This window comes from Tremella mesenterica (genome assembly GCF_000271645.1).
Source record: "Tremella mesenterica DSM 1558 unplaced genomic scaffold TREMEscaffold_10, whole genome shotgun sequence".
Classification (NCBI taxonomy): Eukaryota; Fungi; Basidiomycota; class Tremellomycetes; order Tremellales; family Tremellaceae; genus Tremella; species Tremella mesenterica.
In genome coordinates this window covers 758,741-772,967 of record NW_006711234.1, presented here as the reverse complement: position 1 = coordinate 772,967, position 14,227 = coordinate 758,741, and the positions used below count along the sequence as shown (strand labels likewise).

Genomic DNA, 14,227 nt, shown 5'->3' with positions numbered 1-14,227 from the left:
CAAAAAGAATCACACATCATAGTGTGTTCCTTTTCCGATTCCTAGTCTTTTCAGTCATCTGTAAAGCTCACTCTTCCGAACGAATCCGTTCGATTTAGACAAAACATGAATGCATGTATGTACTAACATGAGAGAATATCATCTTCATCCATCATCCACAAATAAATCCTCCCTTAAGCTGAGCCTACCAGTTGAAATGTACAACCTATACTACCTCATCCCATCGATCCACTCATATTCATCCCTCCTGATCCTAATACGGACATATCTCCCGATAAGACCTGCATCAATTCTAATTGATCAGGTTGTCTACCTGTAGTACGTTCGAAAGCTATACCTAAAGCGATCCACGAATCAGGTGAAGCAGGATTAAATGTTGAGAAATCGAAGTCAAACTTTTCTGATCCACTCATTCCGTTCATCGCAGAGACAGCAGCAGCAGGGTAAGATTCTTGAAATGGGTTTGCTCCACTTTGATCACTTTGTTCGATCCATTGGTTTTGTACATCTTGACTGTCGACAGGAGGTTGTGTGGTCCATTCTTGTCGTCCAATTTGTCCATTCCATTCATTTTGACCTTGTTCTCCCCAATCTTCTCTCTGTTTATTTACTCCAGAGTGATCTTGATTACCTTCGGAATTAAATCTTCTTTCATCCTCTACACTTTTCCGTAAAGACGCATTGGGAGTGTTCACTTGATGATTCATTATATTTCTTGGTGTAACATCTTCATCTTCATCATCTAAAGCCATATCTTCCTCTCCACCTTCTTCCTCTTTCTGTTCATTCTTTTCTTTATCGTCCATTTGAGGAGTTGGTAAATCTCTTCCGAACTCATCTTTTCCTTCTTGGACGATAGGTACCACTCTCCCAACTCTTCCTTCTCTACTCACCGTATCAATTACCCTTCCTTCATCTCCCAGGGAGTCAGGATATTCCGTTGTTCGGAATTCTGATCGTAAACGATCAGGACTAGGACTTCTCAATCCTCCCGAAGAAGAGATATCCCGGCTATCTCTTCCATGTCTCTGACCACCACCACCACCACCTCTTCCTCTTCCCCTCTCTCCCCATCCACTCCCACGTTCTCTAGGAAAATCTTTACCTCTTCTATCCCGAGGTGGTGGAGGTCTTTGATTTCTCCCATGTGAGACCCCCTGGTTCCTCTCATGTGGAGGTAAAGAAAACTCGTCTCTCTGTCTTGTCATCCCACGACCATCTCTTTCCCATCTCGGTGGTGATCGGGAAGTAAGACCTTCAGGAAACCGAGTAGGATACATATTCCTCGGTGGAGAAAAAGGAGGATTCCCAACCGAATGAGATGGACCGAATTTAGAAGGGGAATTTTGACTTGGTATACCTAAATTTCCAGGTAAACCAGGGAAATGAGAAGGAGGTGAATGATGTGGCGGGAATGACCTAGGGGGTGATCCTGGAAAAGGTGGGTTGTTAATAGGATTTTGTAAACTATACCGAATCGGGTTTGGAGGTAATCCATTCTCTGGAGCACCAGAGAAAGACGGAGGACCAGAAACATGACCAGAGGGAGGAACGTGGTTGTGTGGAGGTAAAGGTGGACGAGTAGGGAAAGAAGTAGAAGCTAATTTTGATAATTCTGCTAATTGGGCAGGATCGAGGTTAAGACCTGTCAATCCGGTTATGTGAGATGGTGGTATTTCTCTATTGGAGGCATTCTGGTTTACCGAGGAGGTAGGAGGTCGATTTGGAGGAACGAGTGATGGTTGATGAGAAGCGATGATGGGGGTCGGATCGGGAGAAAGGACAGAATCAGGGAGGTTTCCGACATTTGCGAGTAAAGTAGCTATGTCTACTGTTTTCCCGGAAGGTTGTCTATAATCAATTCACACGTTCTTTCGGCATACGAAGTATGATTCATGCCCCAAGAAGGAGCATATAACTGGAGATAGGTGTCTGAGATGGTGCCAATTGATTAGGTCCAGGAAAGTCTGTGATGTATGAGGAGTAGGAATGAGAGACTTTGGAGAAGTTTCAGAGACGTAGTATGGGATCTAGACACTTTTAAAGTCTGATGTGTACGGAGAAGGTTTGATAGATTTGAGAGAAAGCAATGAATGACATGGTTGAAGAATGTCACGACACTGTCGGAATTTCGAAGACACAAGTAGACGATGTTCCTGAAGCTGACGAATTTCGAGGCGAGGGATAACAAAATCACTCACTGTGTAGAATCAGGAACCGGTTCTGATATCCCTAATAATTTCCGGATTTCAGGTGGTAAAGACCCGGGTTTTGTGTTTGGTGATTTTGTATCTAGCCATGTCTCAGCGTCTCTCCTTATTCTTATCATTATGTACGTTTCCACGTGCCACACGGGAACTGCCACATGTCACACAGTGCCACAACGTTCTCCGCGTATCACCTCTCCAGGTGGGCACCCTGACTTTAGAAGAGGGCCGTTTTGGGGACATCGGGGAGAAGGGGGCATGTGGAGACGCCGGTGGGTGATGAGATGGTGGATGGAGAATGGTGGAAAGTAGGGGGACGAGGGAGAAGCAATTGGATGGCATGAGGTCAGAATGGAGAGAGGTCCAAACGAATGCAGAGAGGGGAGGGGCCTATCCATAGAAAGAATCTCAGAGTGATCTCCAATCAGGTAGTTTGTGCACTGCCACACCCATAGGCACAGGTTCGAGCCAATTTTGGTCAAACCATTAACCCAGCCCACACGATGCATGCCCATGTCGGAGGGACTACATATCGGTCTACCTCGGGGCTTGACAATGATCGGGATGTCTGTATTGTCTGAAGGGAAAGAGTGGACAGTAGAGACATGGTCAAACCAAATAAACCACATGATGAAAGAAATGACAAGAGATGACCATTCACCTGCACCAATTATGTCCCCTTGACCTGTACCATTTTCTGTACCTGTGTTTCCTTCCAAAGGCGGTAACGGGGGTAAGGCGGGTGACATGGGTGGAGGTGGAGGGTAATTAGGGGTGGTTGATCTAGGTTGAGCTTTGAGTATCTTGACTGATAATCTTTCCAAAGTCGGTTGAGGAAAAGTAGTGGTTTTGCTCCAGATATCGATTATCTTTCGAGTCTTTTCCTGAAATGTCAGCCACGTGAAGTATTCATCAATTCATTGCTCTAACGGTGAAATGGCACGAAAGAAAGAGCCTGATGAGGAAACGAATGATTCATGATGAATGTGACGTGCGTCTAATTTCTGAAATGAGGTGATATCCATCGAGCTCATGCCTGTGATAGGATGCAATGGAGGTAGTGAGTGGAAGAGAAGATGGAGAGAGCGGCAAAGTAAAAAAAACGTTTCGAAAACTCACTCGACCTTCCGCCCATACTCCCCCTTTTCCATCTTGTAACATTCCCTCTACCCAACTATCCACAACGCCTTCCATTTTGACCAACAATCCAACCGGACGTCCCTTTCCAGCCTTGTCAACATTCTTGCGTGCCTCACGGGCGATAGCGTCAAACACATAAAGACTTGAGATTCGAGCTTGTGAACAAGGAGGTAAACCCTTGTTCAATTTGTAGAAAGCTGTGACCAATTGTGAGTCTTGATTTGCGAGCTGATTTGAGAGTTTGGTCAGTTCTTGAACTTTAGAGCCGGAAAGTCTCGGAGCGAGAATGGTCGTAGAGAGTAAAGACTCAAAAGCCTACGTATTAGCATGAGAGCAGAGAGCGTTTTTCGGATCTCCTTATCATGCCTTATAGTTAGTGTGTGAGAGACGAGTCCGAAATGTTATAGCAGATCCAAGAAGAGATGAACTCACTTGGAGGCTTGACCCGGAGGAAGAGGAGCTCGCCATGTTGTTCACACCGCTATCGTCACGAACTTTCAATTACTCCAGTCTATTCCTGCTATTTCCAACGTCCAATGGCCAATGGGAAGCTGGCTAGCTGCGGGTAACGGTCAGTTGTGATTCGAAATTAGCATGGTTGTTGTCAGCACTTGAGTAACATGGTGAACACCAGCTGGCATGGCTGAGACGGCGTTTTGCGGGATTAAGTGGGAAGTGACACCGAGTGGCACATTCGAGATGACGTAGATTCATCTGATGCAACGCACCTAACCCGCATTCCATCCAACCCCAGCATACTTTGCATCTCCCTTCTTGTCTCCTCCTTCTTCTGTTCTGGTCACGATCAATCAACGACAAGCCTATAGCTATCTGAAACAATGACGGTGAGTAGTACCAGTCATCAGCTTCACTTCCGGCTCGCACCAGAAATTACTTGTCCTACGAGGAACTTTGTACCGCCGGAGAAGCCGTGTGAACAGCGAGATTCACTTGTTGCTGATGCTGACTCTTCTAGCTCTATTACTCCTGTGCGTATCCTCCCCGCTACTGAGCCTGAGTAGTCCGAGTAAAGCTGATGTGACAGTATGTTTCGGTCTGCTCATGTCTGAGCTGGCGCTCTTTTGTACCATCGTCTGCCCTATGCCATTCACCTTACGCAAAAAGTCAGCCCTCTCCTTTACCCCCAATCTGAGGAGATGCAGTTATATCATGAAACGTGTTGACTGATCGTATAGATTGTTTCACTTCCTCAGTGAAAACCCAGTGGTACGTCACTTCACGTAGAGTCCTGACGGAGTAGCTCATAAATAAGGTGGCCAAGATTCAGTATGGAGTAAGTTCCGCTTTGCACTCGCACTGGATATGATCTAACCTCATGACAGCTGAAAATAACATTCATGTGAGCTTCTAGCTGCCAACGTTGTACACTGAGCTAACGAGAGAGATTCGTAGCGGTGCTTTTCGTCGATGCTCTTCAACGTATGGTCCGGATTGCTCAAGAAGGTGAGCCACACTTGATGAAGTAGGTAGGATTTGGCTGAGTGGTCAGGAGCTACTGCAAAGTCCAAACAGGAGATGGCGGATGTGAGGACAGAGACCAATTAGTGAGATTTATGGGTGAGGCACTCGGCCATCAGCTGACCATCAGTGCGGCTCGACGTTTCTACGCACAACGCAATCGTGAGCCAGCTCCGGCTCAAATGTCGTGTTGACGGCTCACAAGAGCACTGAAGAGGACGCAAGCTTGGGAGAGGTCATAGAATAAGACTGATTGGCAGTGTATCTTACCGGAGCAACACTTTTCCTGTCGCTGCTGCTTGCCCGGGTGTTTTACATCATCTTAGACTTCATTCACGTTCAAGAGAGTTACTCAGCATTGCAACAAAAGACGGCGAGACAAAGCGGGGCGAGCGGTGAGGCTGAAGAGTTAAGGAAACGGGTTCGGGAACTTGAATCTGAGCTGGCGAAGAGCGCAGCCAAAGACAGGGACTTTGGTGAGTCAGACCTCCTTTATTCAGATCAGTCGGTCCGATAAGGCAGTGATCAGCGCCCCATAGTAGGCGTGAGACTACGTGTTTCATGGCTCTACATGGTTGAGTAGACGTGACACTGTCCAGAGACCAGACCAGCTGACCTACAGAAACTCTGAAAAAGCAGGCCGCACAGCAGAACGCAGAGTACAACCGTTTGGCAGATGTGCACAACAAGGCGGTAGGTCCACTTTGTATATGGTGGTCCCATTGAGCTGACCGGTCAGGCCGGTAACGTGTCGGACAAGAAGGCGGACTGAAATCGTGATTAGAGTAGTAGAGGTGTAGTGTACTGGCGTATCACGATTCGGATAGTAAACGAGCTCGTACTGTGATGAACGTCATCTCTCGGCGGGGTTCCGACGCCTTGCATGGCTGACAGACTCCACTGACGTGCAGGTGTTCTTTTTTTGTTGCTGTTTTCCGAGTGGCTACAGCTTCATTACAGGCATGACCCGTTAATGTATACCTGTTGATCACATGACACCAGCCCAAAAATTCTGTACGGGTACGAGTAGAGTACATCTACTCGTTGACGCGCCGTTCCGTTGTTGTAGGCGACCTCTCGGGGATTGTTCAGGTACGCATGGTGGTCAGCCGGAAGAGGTATGTTCATTTTTAATTCTCCTTAGCCCCGAAGTTTCTTCCTGAAAGTCCCTTGCCGCAGATCCGGGGCTTAGAAGACGTGGCACACGAATGTAGGGTGACTGACCCACACCTGACCTGCTGACTAGAGAGCCATGTTGGAACCGGACAGACGAGGGGCGATGAAGCCTGAACGTGTGTGTCTTCATTCGAACGAAGAGATTTGTGACAAAACACCAGAGTGTGGTTTCTTGCGGATCCTTCGACAAGGGTGAGATATACGAGTATCGTTGATACTCTACTTTGCAGAGTCAGGATGTCTTCACAAAATCCTGAAACCTCACCGCTAGTCACACAGATGGGCGATTCGTCTTCTCCCTCGCGCCAAACCATTCCTCAATCTTCTACTACTGTTAATATCGGTCAGACAAGTGCCGGTAATCCGTCAATCAGTTCGAGTGACACGGCAGAACTGCCCATTGCCGAGACTTCCACAGCATCGAGCGATCCTTCCCCAACCAACATGCCGAGCAGACAGAGTCCACCAGATTCTAATCAAGGCCGTAGCCGTAGAGGATCACAATGGAGCAATCCCACTCCTACATCAGGCGCCTCCTTCTCTCACAATCGCTTAAACTCCGAAAGACGTCCATCTGGGGAAAGTTCGAACATGAGAATCAACATCGATGTCGCTTCCAGCCTCCACCCCTCTCGTAGACCAAGCACTTACAAAGGTCATCGACCTGGTCTTTCATCCGATTCTGTCAGAGCTGAATTCTCCCCACGAATAGTAGCTCCGGTCCGACCATTGTTATCATCCTCGAATTCCGCTACTGCTCTTTTAAACGACGCATCGGGTGATAATACCCCTACCGTTCTCACACCCGAAGGAGATGGGAGTAATCCATTCCATGATTTCCATCCAACTCTTCTACCCTCTTTACCGACCACACCGACCACACCCACCGCTAACTCTGATGGGAAGCCTGCACCCCCTCACACTTCCACTTCCACGGAAGGGCCATTTCATAAACATGTGGAAAAGGAAGAAACGATAGTGCTTACCGCTCCACCGAAAATTAGGATCAACTCTCTTCCTGATTCCCCAGCTTCAGGGGATATACCATCGTTCGACTCTCCTGCCCCAATACCAACTATCACATCTCCATTTCATCCATCCCCGACTTCACCGCATATCCCCGCATCGTCACCTTTCTCCAAGGAGAACGGACGGGTAGTAGGTGGAATACTCAATAGGGAAGGATCGGGCAATGGAGTGACTACTGCAGTGGAGAACAAGACCACTATCGTTGATAGAAGGAAAGAACGTTTGAAGGCTTTCCGGAATAAAGATCTGAAACCCAGGGGAGGGGTGGGACATGGACACGGTCATGGGAATGGGTACGGACATGGACACGGTGTCGGGAATGGTTTTGGAGGGGTTACAAATAGGAAACCGTTTCAAAGTACGAGATTAAAAGGGGAGATATATAAACCTTGGTTGGAGAAGACAGATCCTGCGCAAAGATGGGCTAGATGGATTACGTTGACGAGTATTTTCATCGGTCTGGCCGTTGCGGGTATTCGTGGGTTTTCTCAACAGTGTATTTCGTCCGACATTCCTCATTCTCTTCCGACCCCTCATCATCCTTCACCCCCCACTTCTAAAACTGCTTCCGCCGCCTCTCGTTGAGTCACTTTAGTGACAGCGATGAAGTCAGATCCCGTCTTTCCTCACAAATCGCCAGTCTGTCGGTTACATGTCTCCATGAAAAGGAGGAACCACACGTGTATGATGGAGTAAAGGGAAGCCAGAGGGGAAAATATGCTAACGCCCAGTGTGTTGGGACGGCTACGCCTCCGTCCCCAGCGTGGGAAAACTGTAAGCATTCGCCTTTTTCTCATCCGACCTTATGACTAACCTCCAGATGTCTAGTCCTCAACGATGATTTTTCCAACGGTATCGATCCCTCTTTATGGACACACGAAGTTCGTTTAGACGGATACGATCATGGTGAATTCGAATGGACAACTTCATCCTCCAATAACTCTTTTACTCAAGATGGTATTCTTTATCTAGTACCTACTCTCACATCCGATCAACTTGGTGTCGAAGCAATTACCAACGGATACACTTTGAATCTCACCGCCGATGGAACTTGTACTTCTACCAACGTATCACAATGTGTGGCAATATCAAATTCCTCCCGATTAACAGTCATAAACCCTGTACAAAGTGCAAGGTTAACCACCCGGAATTCGGTTTCGTTGAAGTATGGAAAAGTGGAAGTCAAAGCTAGATTTCCAACTGGGGATTGGTTATGGCCTAGTATCACTTTGTTACCTGTCAATGAAACTTATGGAGCTTGGCCAAGAAGTGGTCAAATTGATATCTTAACGGCAAGGGGAAATAACGCTTCGTATCCTAATCGAGGGGTGGATTACGCTCAATCGGATCTACATTGGGGTGAGTGATTATTTGATTTCTTCTGTCTCTTTTGACTAGCTTTCAGCATGTGGTGGATACCCATAATTGCATGTTGACACATTATTTTCATCTCTCTTCCGGAAAGCATTGCATAACATGTGTTGAAAGGGCGAACTCATAAGAGCCAAATGGTTTGAATGAGATCCGGGAGCATATCAGTGTGGTGACAAGTTAAAATATGAAGAGGAATTCAAGATGTTAACGATCAGGACCCGATACGGATTTAGATCGGTTATACCTGACTTGGGGTTATAGAGAACAAAGAAGAACTTATTATAATCAGAAATGGCATACTTTTGGATTAGAATGGAATGACAAGTTCATGTGGACCTGTGAGTGGAGACGTTTTTCTTTTCTCTCTCCTGTCTTCCCTTTTCTTCCCTGTCCTTCTTTGTTCTTCAATCTCATGTCCTTCCCCCTATTGACCCTGCATGATTGCGCCATCAGATGATACAGGATGGTTCGCGGACCGTGAGCGAAATAGAGACAAGGAGTAACAACTTGGGAAAACTAGCCAGAAAGAACAGTGAAAGTTGTGAGATGCGAAGAAAAGCGGAAGGAGATTGAAAAGCGGCTGTCGATAGCATGTTAACGTTGTAGATATCGATTCTCGTGTTTCCCAAGTCATATCTCTCCGATTCAACAAAGAAAGCTTTTGGAAAAGAGGAAATTTCCCAAGTACGATAACTAACACGACCACTGGAGATGTACAAAAACTTATAAATCCTTGGATACAGAGTGAAAATAACGTTGCTCCTTTTGATCAACGTGAGTAGTCGTTTTCCCCCCTCACCATCCGCTCTCACCCCTCGCCCTTCCCTGGCTATATCATTTACATCTCAATGGACTCGTCCTTGGCCGGCAGCTTCATTCCGTTCTAATCTCGTAATTGTTCACTCATCTCCTCTCCTTGAACTCTGATCGTCTTAAGTACTGCTTTGGCACATGATCAACCCAAGGACCAAAATAGTATCTCCCCCCGCACTTCCTTCCGTCTATTTGACGTGTTTGCACTTGAGATATCATGCCTTTCCCAGGAAGAAGTTAGAATGAAATTGAAAAAAAAGCCAAACTTTCCTGACATATCAGCATTCTACCTCGTCTTATCATTAGGAGTAGGAGGAACAGACGGTTGGTTTCCTGATGGAGAAGGAGGTAAACCATGGTTAGATGATTCAGGTACTTCAATGTCTGATTTTTGGCTTGCAAAAGGTAAATGGTGGGCTCAAAATTGGTCTTCTGATCCTACCGTCAGAGGATTCGGTATAGATAGTGTCAAAATGTGGCAAGTTTGTTGAGAGTTATGGATGAAAGTTATAAGATAGGTACAGTACACGATATGCATGGTGGGTTTTATTTGAATCTCTTCATATCATGTTTTTACTCATCATCCCTTAACTCGACCATTTGGGTTTTTGTCAGACGATCCTTACTTGGATACTTGTATCTAGATCAAAAATGACTTTCGAAAAGTTCTGTCATGAATATACTATACTCTATTCGTACTTCACTCTACTCCCTGACGAGAATCTGATTACTTAGAAAGCTCAACCCGAGCATAATTTGGGAACACAAGTAATGAACAATAAATCAATTTCGATGATCCATACTCTACTTGTACTTCAATGTGAACAATAGTGATGAATCAACATCAAATTTCATATCAAGTATATACATACAACCTCTCGTCTTACTCCTCACGAGTCATCGTTCACACATCATCCCACATTACGAAACCGTCGCTTGTTCATTCACTTTGACCATTTTCAAAATCACCCCATGATATTCTTCCCAAGCAACCACCATATCCTTCTGCGCTGAAATTTGACATTCGAGATAATTGCTCAGAACACGTTTAAACTCTTCGACTCTACCTCTTTCAAACCTCGTAAATTCAGTTTTGGTGAGTTTGGTCACTGTGTCCAATTCCGAATTTAAATCACGAGCTTTACGTTCGGCCTAAAGAGTCAGCATGATGAAATCTCTTTCCTTTATTCACACCAAGCTCTTTTTCCCTTAATGATGAAGAAAAGAAAAGAAAAAAACCGTGGTATTTCACTCACTTGCGCAATCTCTTGTAGACTTTGTTGAACCCTATCACCCAACTTTCCTTGTTGTCTAGCTTTTTCTCTCGCAACTTTCAACCTAGTCACCTCTTTCTCTTGTGTTTGCCATTGACTCCAAACTTTTATTCTACCAGCAAAAGCGATTCTCACACTTCCTATAAACCTCACATACTCATCGGATAAATTGAGTAAATTGACCACATCCCCTTTCGCTTGTTCTTCCGCTCCTTCTTTCTCCTTTTTAGCTAAATCTGCCAATCTTGCTAAAGCAGAACACATAGCTGAACCTAAATCACTCTCCGCCAAAGCGGTGATAGATTCCGCATAATCATTAATAGCGGTAGACATTTCCAATCTCGCTTTTGAAGCTACTTCTATAGATTTTGCTAATGCTTTCAATTGTGATTCAAGGATATCCAAAAAAGATCTTCTAGAATCGTACCATTCATCTTGTTCCACATATTTAGGTCCACCCCATCCTAATATACCAGATTTATCAACTACAGGTTCCTGTCGACGTGATTTTGATTCAACGGCAAAACTATCGCTTTCTAAGAATAATCTTAGATCTGGATCCAATTGAAGGACAGGATGAGCTGTTATCTTTGCCAAACAACGTTCAAGAGCCATACGACGTGTTTCTATGAATTGATCTTGAAATCTTCCAAATGGATGTTTATCAGGGACGGGTGGAACGATGATTCCTGGGTTATTCAAAGTGAGAGCGTCGAATAACCATAAAAAGTCGGAGAAACGACGTAAGACTGAAAATTCCCCTCGGGCGTAATGAGGTGAAGTGGTTCGTGTTCGAACGGTGTATACTGTGTATCCTCTCACTGGATCTCCCATTCGAGTGGGATCACCGACGGTGATGGAGAATACAGGTTGAGAGGCTAATCGATTTTTCACCGATCCCGGGGTTCTGGCAGTTCCATTGGTCTGTGTTTGAGGTGTGTGCGGTTGATTTGACTGGTCGATGGGAGTGACAGGTGAGCTAGACGTGGAAGAATCCGCTTCAGGAGACTATGAGTCAGCGACGGTATTCTATCTCATTCCTTGACCTCGTACATCCCATCAACTTGCAAAGCTGATCGATTATCAGAAGAATGATGACTTACTCTGAAAGAAGAAGACGCGGCACTTGTCAGCGGTGGTTCTCCCCATCCGCTAGAACCTGGAATTCCCTCTCCCCACGGATCTGATCCATTATGAGAGACTCGAGGTTTTCCAAATAACCCATCATCCTCATTGTCATCCAACGCACCCCAGCCTCGTCCGCCAAAACGAGACGCAGTTGTCGATGATATAGGCGTGACCAATGTATTTGAGTCAGATTGCCAAGTCGAGGAAGCACTGACAGGTGGGGCACTTCCTCCAATCGACAACGCTTTGAAACCGTAGTCTGACACCGAGGCAGGTGGGTCAAGGGGAGATACGGCCACACGGTCTGTAATAGGAGTGTGGGCGATAGATTTAGTGGGAGAAATGATGGTTTCTTCTGTTGAGGATCTGTGAGGTCCGTCTGGTTTCTCGGCGAGTGCTGGGGTGAAAGGTCTTGAACCAACTGGTGTAGGCGCGGATGATTCGGGTAGGGGGATGGTTGTAGCTTTAGGAACTTGGTCATTCTTCCTTTCGACGGGAATCTCGGTGTCTATGTCAGACTTCTCAGGGGTCTTAGGGTGTTCGATAGAGTCGTTGTTTTGTACTTCAGCTTCAGGTTGGACCTTTACCACCGGCGGAGTCTCAACATCCTTCGTGGGTTCTACGTGATCTCTTCCCTTGTCATCTTCTACCTTCACTTCCTTCAAAATAGTGGAACTCGGTTCATTTTGCACTTGAACACTTTCCACCTTCTTCTCCTCCGATTTAACAGGTTCAGACTCCTTCATGTTCGATTTAAACACATACGCTTTTGGCTTTTCCCGAATTGGCGATGAGCCCGTTGGCTCTTGCGCTGGTATTCTAGGACCTGACTTGACGAAAGCTTTCTTCAAAGCTATAGAAGGATCATTCGCCGCTAATAAATCGTCGTCGATCAAATCGCTAGGTAATCGTCTACCTCCTTTCCCTTGTCCTGACTCCTTCAAATTTCCCTCATCAGAAAATTTATCCTCTACAATCTCGTCCATTACATTATCTGGGCTGAAATGAGGTACCGTAGACATGGAAGGGTTTGGCTCATATTGTTGACCAAATCCATCATCTGGGTGCGCACCATAGATAGAAGCTTGTTCACGAGCGGCGATGACACTAGGAGGATCAGGTATCACACTTCTGAATTCATCTTCTTGAATTTTTTGAACGTAAGGACTCGTATCTTCTTGTTGTAGTTCGAGATCGTTCCTGTCGAGGGGTGGGATGTATGCGGAGGTCTGACCAAAGGGTGAAGAAAATGCGTTAGTGGGAGATTCTGCGAATGGGTTGGCCCATGGATCTTCTGCTGTTGTTGTCCATGTGGGTTTGGGTTGAGAAGTGGATTGTGCTAGTATATTGGCGAAGGAAGTTTCTTCGTCCATCCTATCTCACTATCTCTAAGAGCATGAGCAGGTGTATGGTAGAGTGAGGATAGATCTGTGGGGAGAAAGGGAGGGGAGAAAGAGTCGAGAGGCGGTGGTGAAACACGTCACGTGACTCAACAACTATAGTAAGTTTCTTCAACTCCTTCCTTCCTGATCGTTTTGGATACGAACTGGCTACTCACACTTCAGAGCTGGTGACCGTCCGAAGCACATCAATCACTATGGGACGTAATCAGAACGACAGACAGAAAGGAACAGCAGGTCCAAGTAAAAATAAACCACCTCCTATGGAGAGAAGAGATCCGGATGGTCGACCAGGAGTGAGTAAACTTAAAGCTTCTATCAGACAGACAAAGAGGTTATTAGCCAAGGTGAGATTATTTTCTTTTCCTTCTCCCTCTTTCCCCCTTCCCCCTTCTATCCCTTCTTGCTACCTACTCCGATCCTTACATCACCTCGTGGAGATCTATGTCTTTACTGAGAGTTCCATCTTTTCATAGTTTGGACTCACGCAGGAGCAAACGCTTCATCCTCTCATCACTCTCCGACTAACCGGATATCATACGCTTATAGGACCTGGTGCTATCGAACCCAGCCTCTATCACCCAGGCTGACTTCCTAGGATAACTTAGAACCTGGCAAAAGGATAGCGACAGAACGTAGATTAGTAGCTCTCGAAGCTGATCTCACCGTGGCTGAACGAAAGGGTTTAGAACAGAAAAACGGATCAAAATATCATATGGTGAAATTTTTCGGTATGTCAGATCCCTCTGACCTGGTTTTTTCTACATCCTCTCCTGTCAAGTCTCGCCTTTTACAATTATTTCTGATATCATCACCCAAGCCCTATCTCTCTCTTCCGCTGCTCCCCTCGTACGATTCTTGATCAGTCCTTGAAATGCTCGAGCCGGTGCGGGGGGAGGGGAGGGGCGTGGGGCGTACCACGAAATCCTTGTTCAGCATGGGCTTTGTCTCTTTTTACTGTAGAGATAACCCATGAAGGATGAGTTTTCAATGACTGTACTGATTAATCTTAGAACGTCAAAAACTCATTCGATTGATCAAACGGTTCAAAAAAGGAGGATCGGAGCAAGAACTTGAAGATGCTAGGATCATGTTGAATTACGTTTTACATTATCCGTACGTTTTTCAAACTTTTTCTATTTCCGTACGTCCCAACGTTTTCATATTCTCGTACTCCTCAACGTTTTCATATTTTCCATTCATATAC

General features: G+C 45.8%; 4 protein-coding genes across 4 annotated transcripts; 2 read left to right on the top strand and 2 right to left on the bottom strand.

Annotated features, from left to right (window-relative positions):
- Positions 1 to 97: 97 nt before the first annotated feature.
- Positions 98 to 3,815, bottom strand: TREMEDRAFT_74479 (uncharacterized protein; the record flags this gene model as incomplete). The annotated part of the gene is made up of 5 exons (XM_007006571.1): positions 98 to 1,851; positions 2,202 to 2,292; positions 2,869 to 3,091; positions 3,327 to 3,662; positions 3,780 to 3,815. 5 exons carry the CDS (start codon positions 3,813 to 3,815, stop codon positions 216 to 218), a joined length of 2,322 nt encoding a protein of 773 aa, XP_007006633.1. The 3' UTR covers positions 98 to 215.
- A 492-nt stretch (positions 3,816 to 4,307) lies between these two features.
- On the top strand, positions 4,308 to 5,552 carry TREMEDRAFT_33243 (uncharacterized protein; the record flags this gene model as incomplete). The annotated part of the gene is made up of 10 exons (XM_007006281.1): positions 4,308 to 4,471; positions 4,544 to 4,574; positions 4,621 to 4,641; positions 4,691 to 4,707; positions 4,753 to 4,811; positions 4,858 to 4,912; positions 4,957 to 4,988; positions 5,087 to 5,234; positions 5,308 to 5,330; positions 5,449 to 5,552. 10 exons carry the CDS (start codon positions 4,308 to 4,310, stop codon positions 5,550 to 5,552), a joined length of 654 nt encoding a protein of 217 aa, XP_007006343.1.
- Positions 5,553 to 7,382: 1,830 nt separating this feature from the next.
- Positions 7,383 to 9,709, top strand: TREMEDRAFT_33305 (uncharacterized protein; the record flags this gene model as incomplete). Its single annotated transcript, XM_007006295.1, has 6 exons — positions 7,383 to 7,509; positions 7,763 to 7,805; positions 7,852 to 8,390; positions 8,621 to 8,743; positions 9,012 to 9,179; positions 9,501 to 9,709. Coding segments are annotated over 6 exons (1,209 nt in total), but the record flags the coding sequence as incomplete, so codon positions are not given.
- Positions 9,710 to 10,139: 430 nt separating this feature from the next.
- On the bottom strand, positions 10,140 to 11,365 carry TREMEDRAFT_33280 (uncharacterized protein; the record flags this gene model as incomplete). Its single annotated transcript, XM_007006287.1, has 2 exons — positions 10,140 to 10,370; positions 10,475 to 11,365. Coding segments are annotated over 2 exons (1,122 nt in total), but the record flags the coding sequence as incomplete, so codon positions are not given.
- Between the last annotated feature and the right edge of the window lie 2,862 nt (positions 11,366 to 14,227).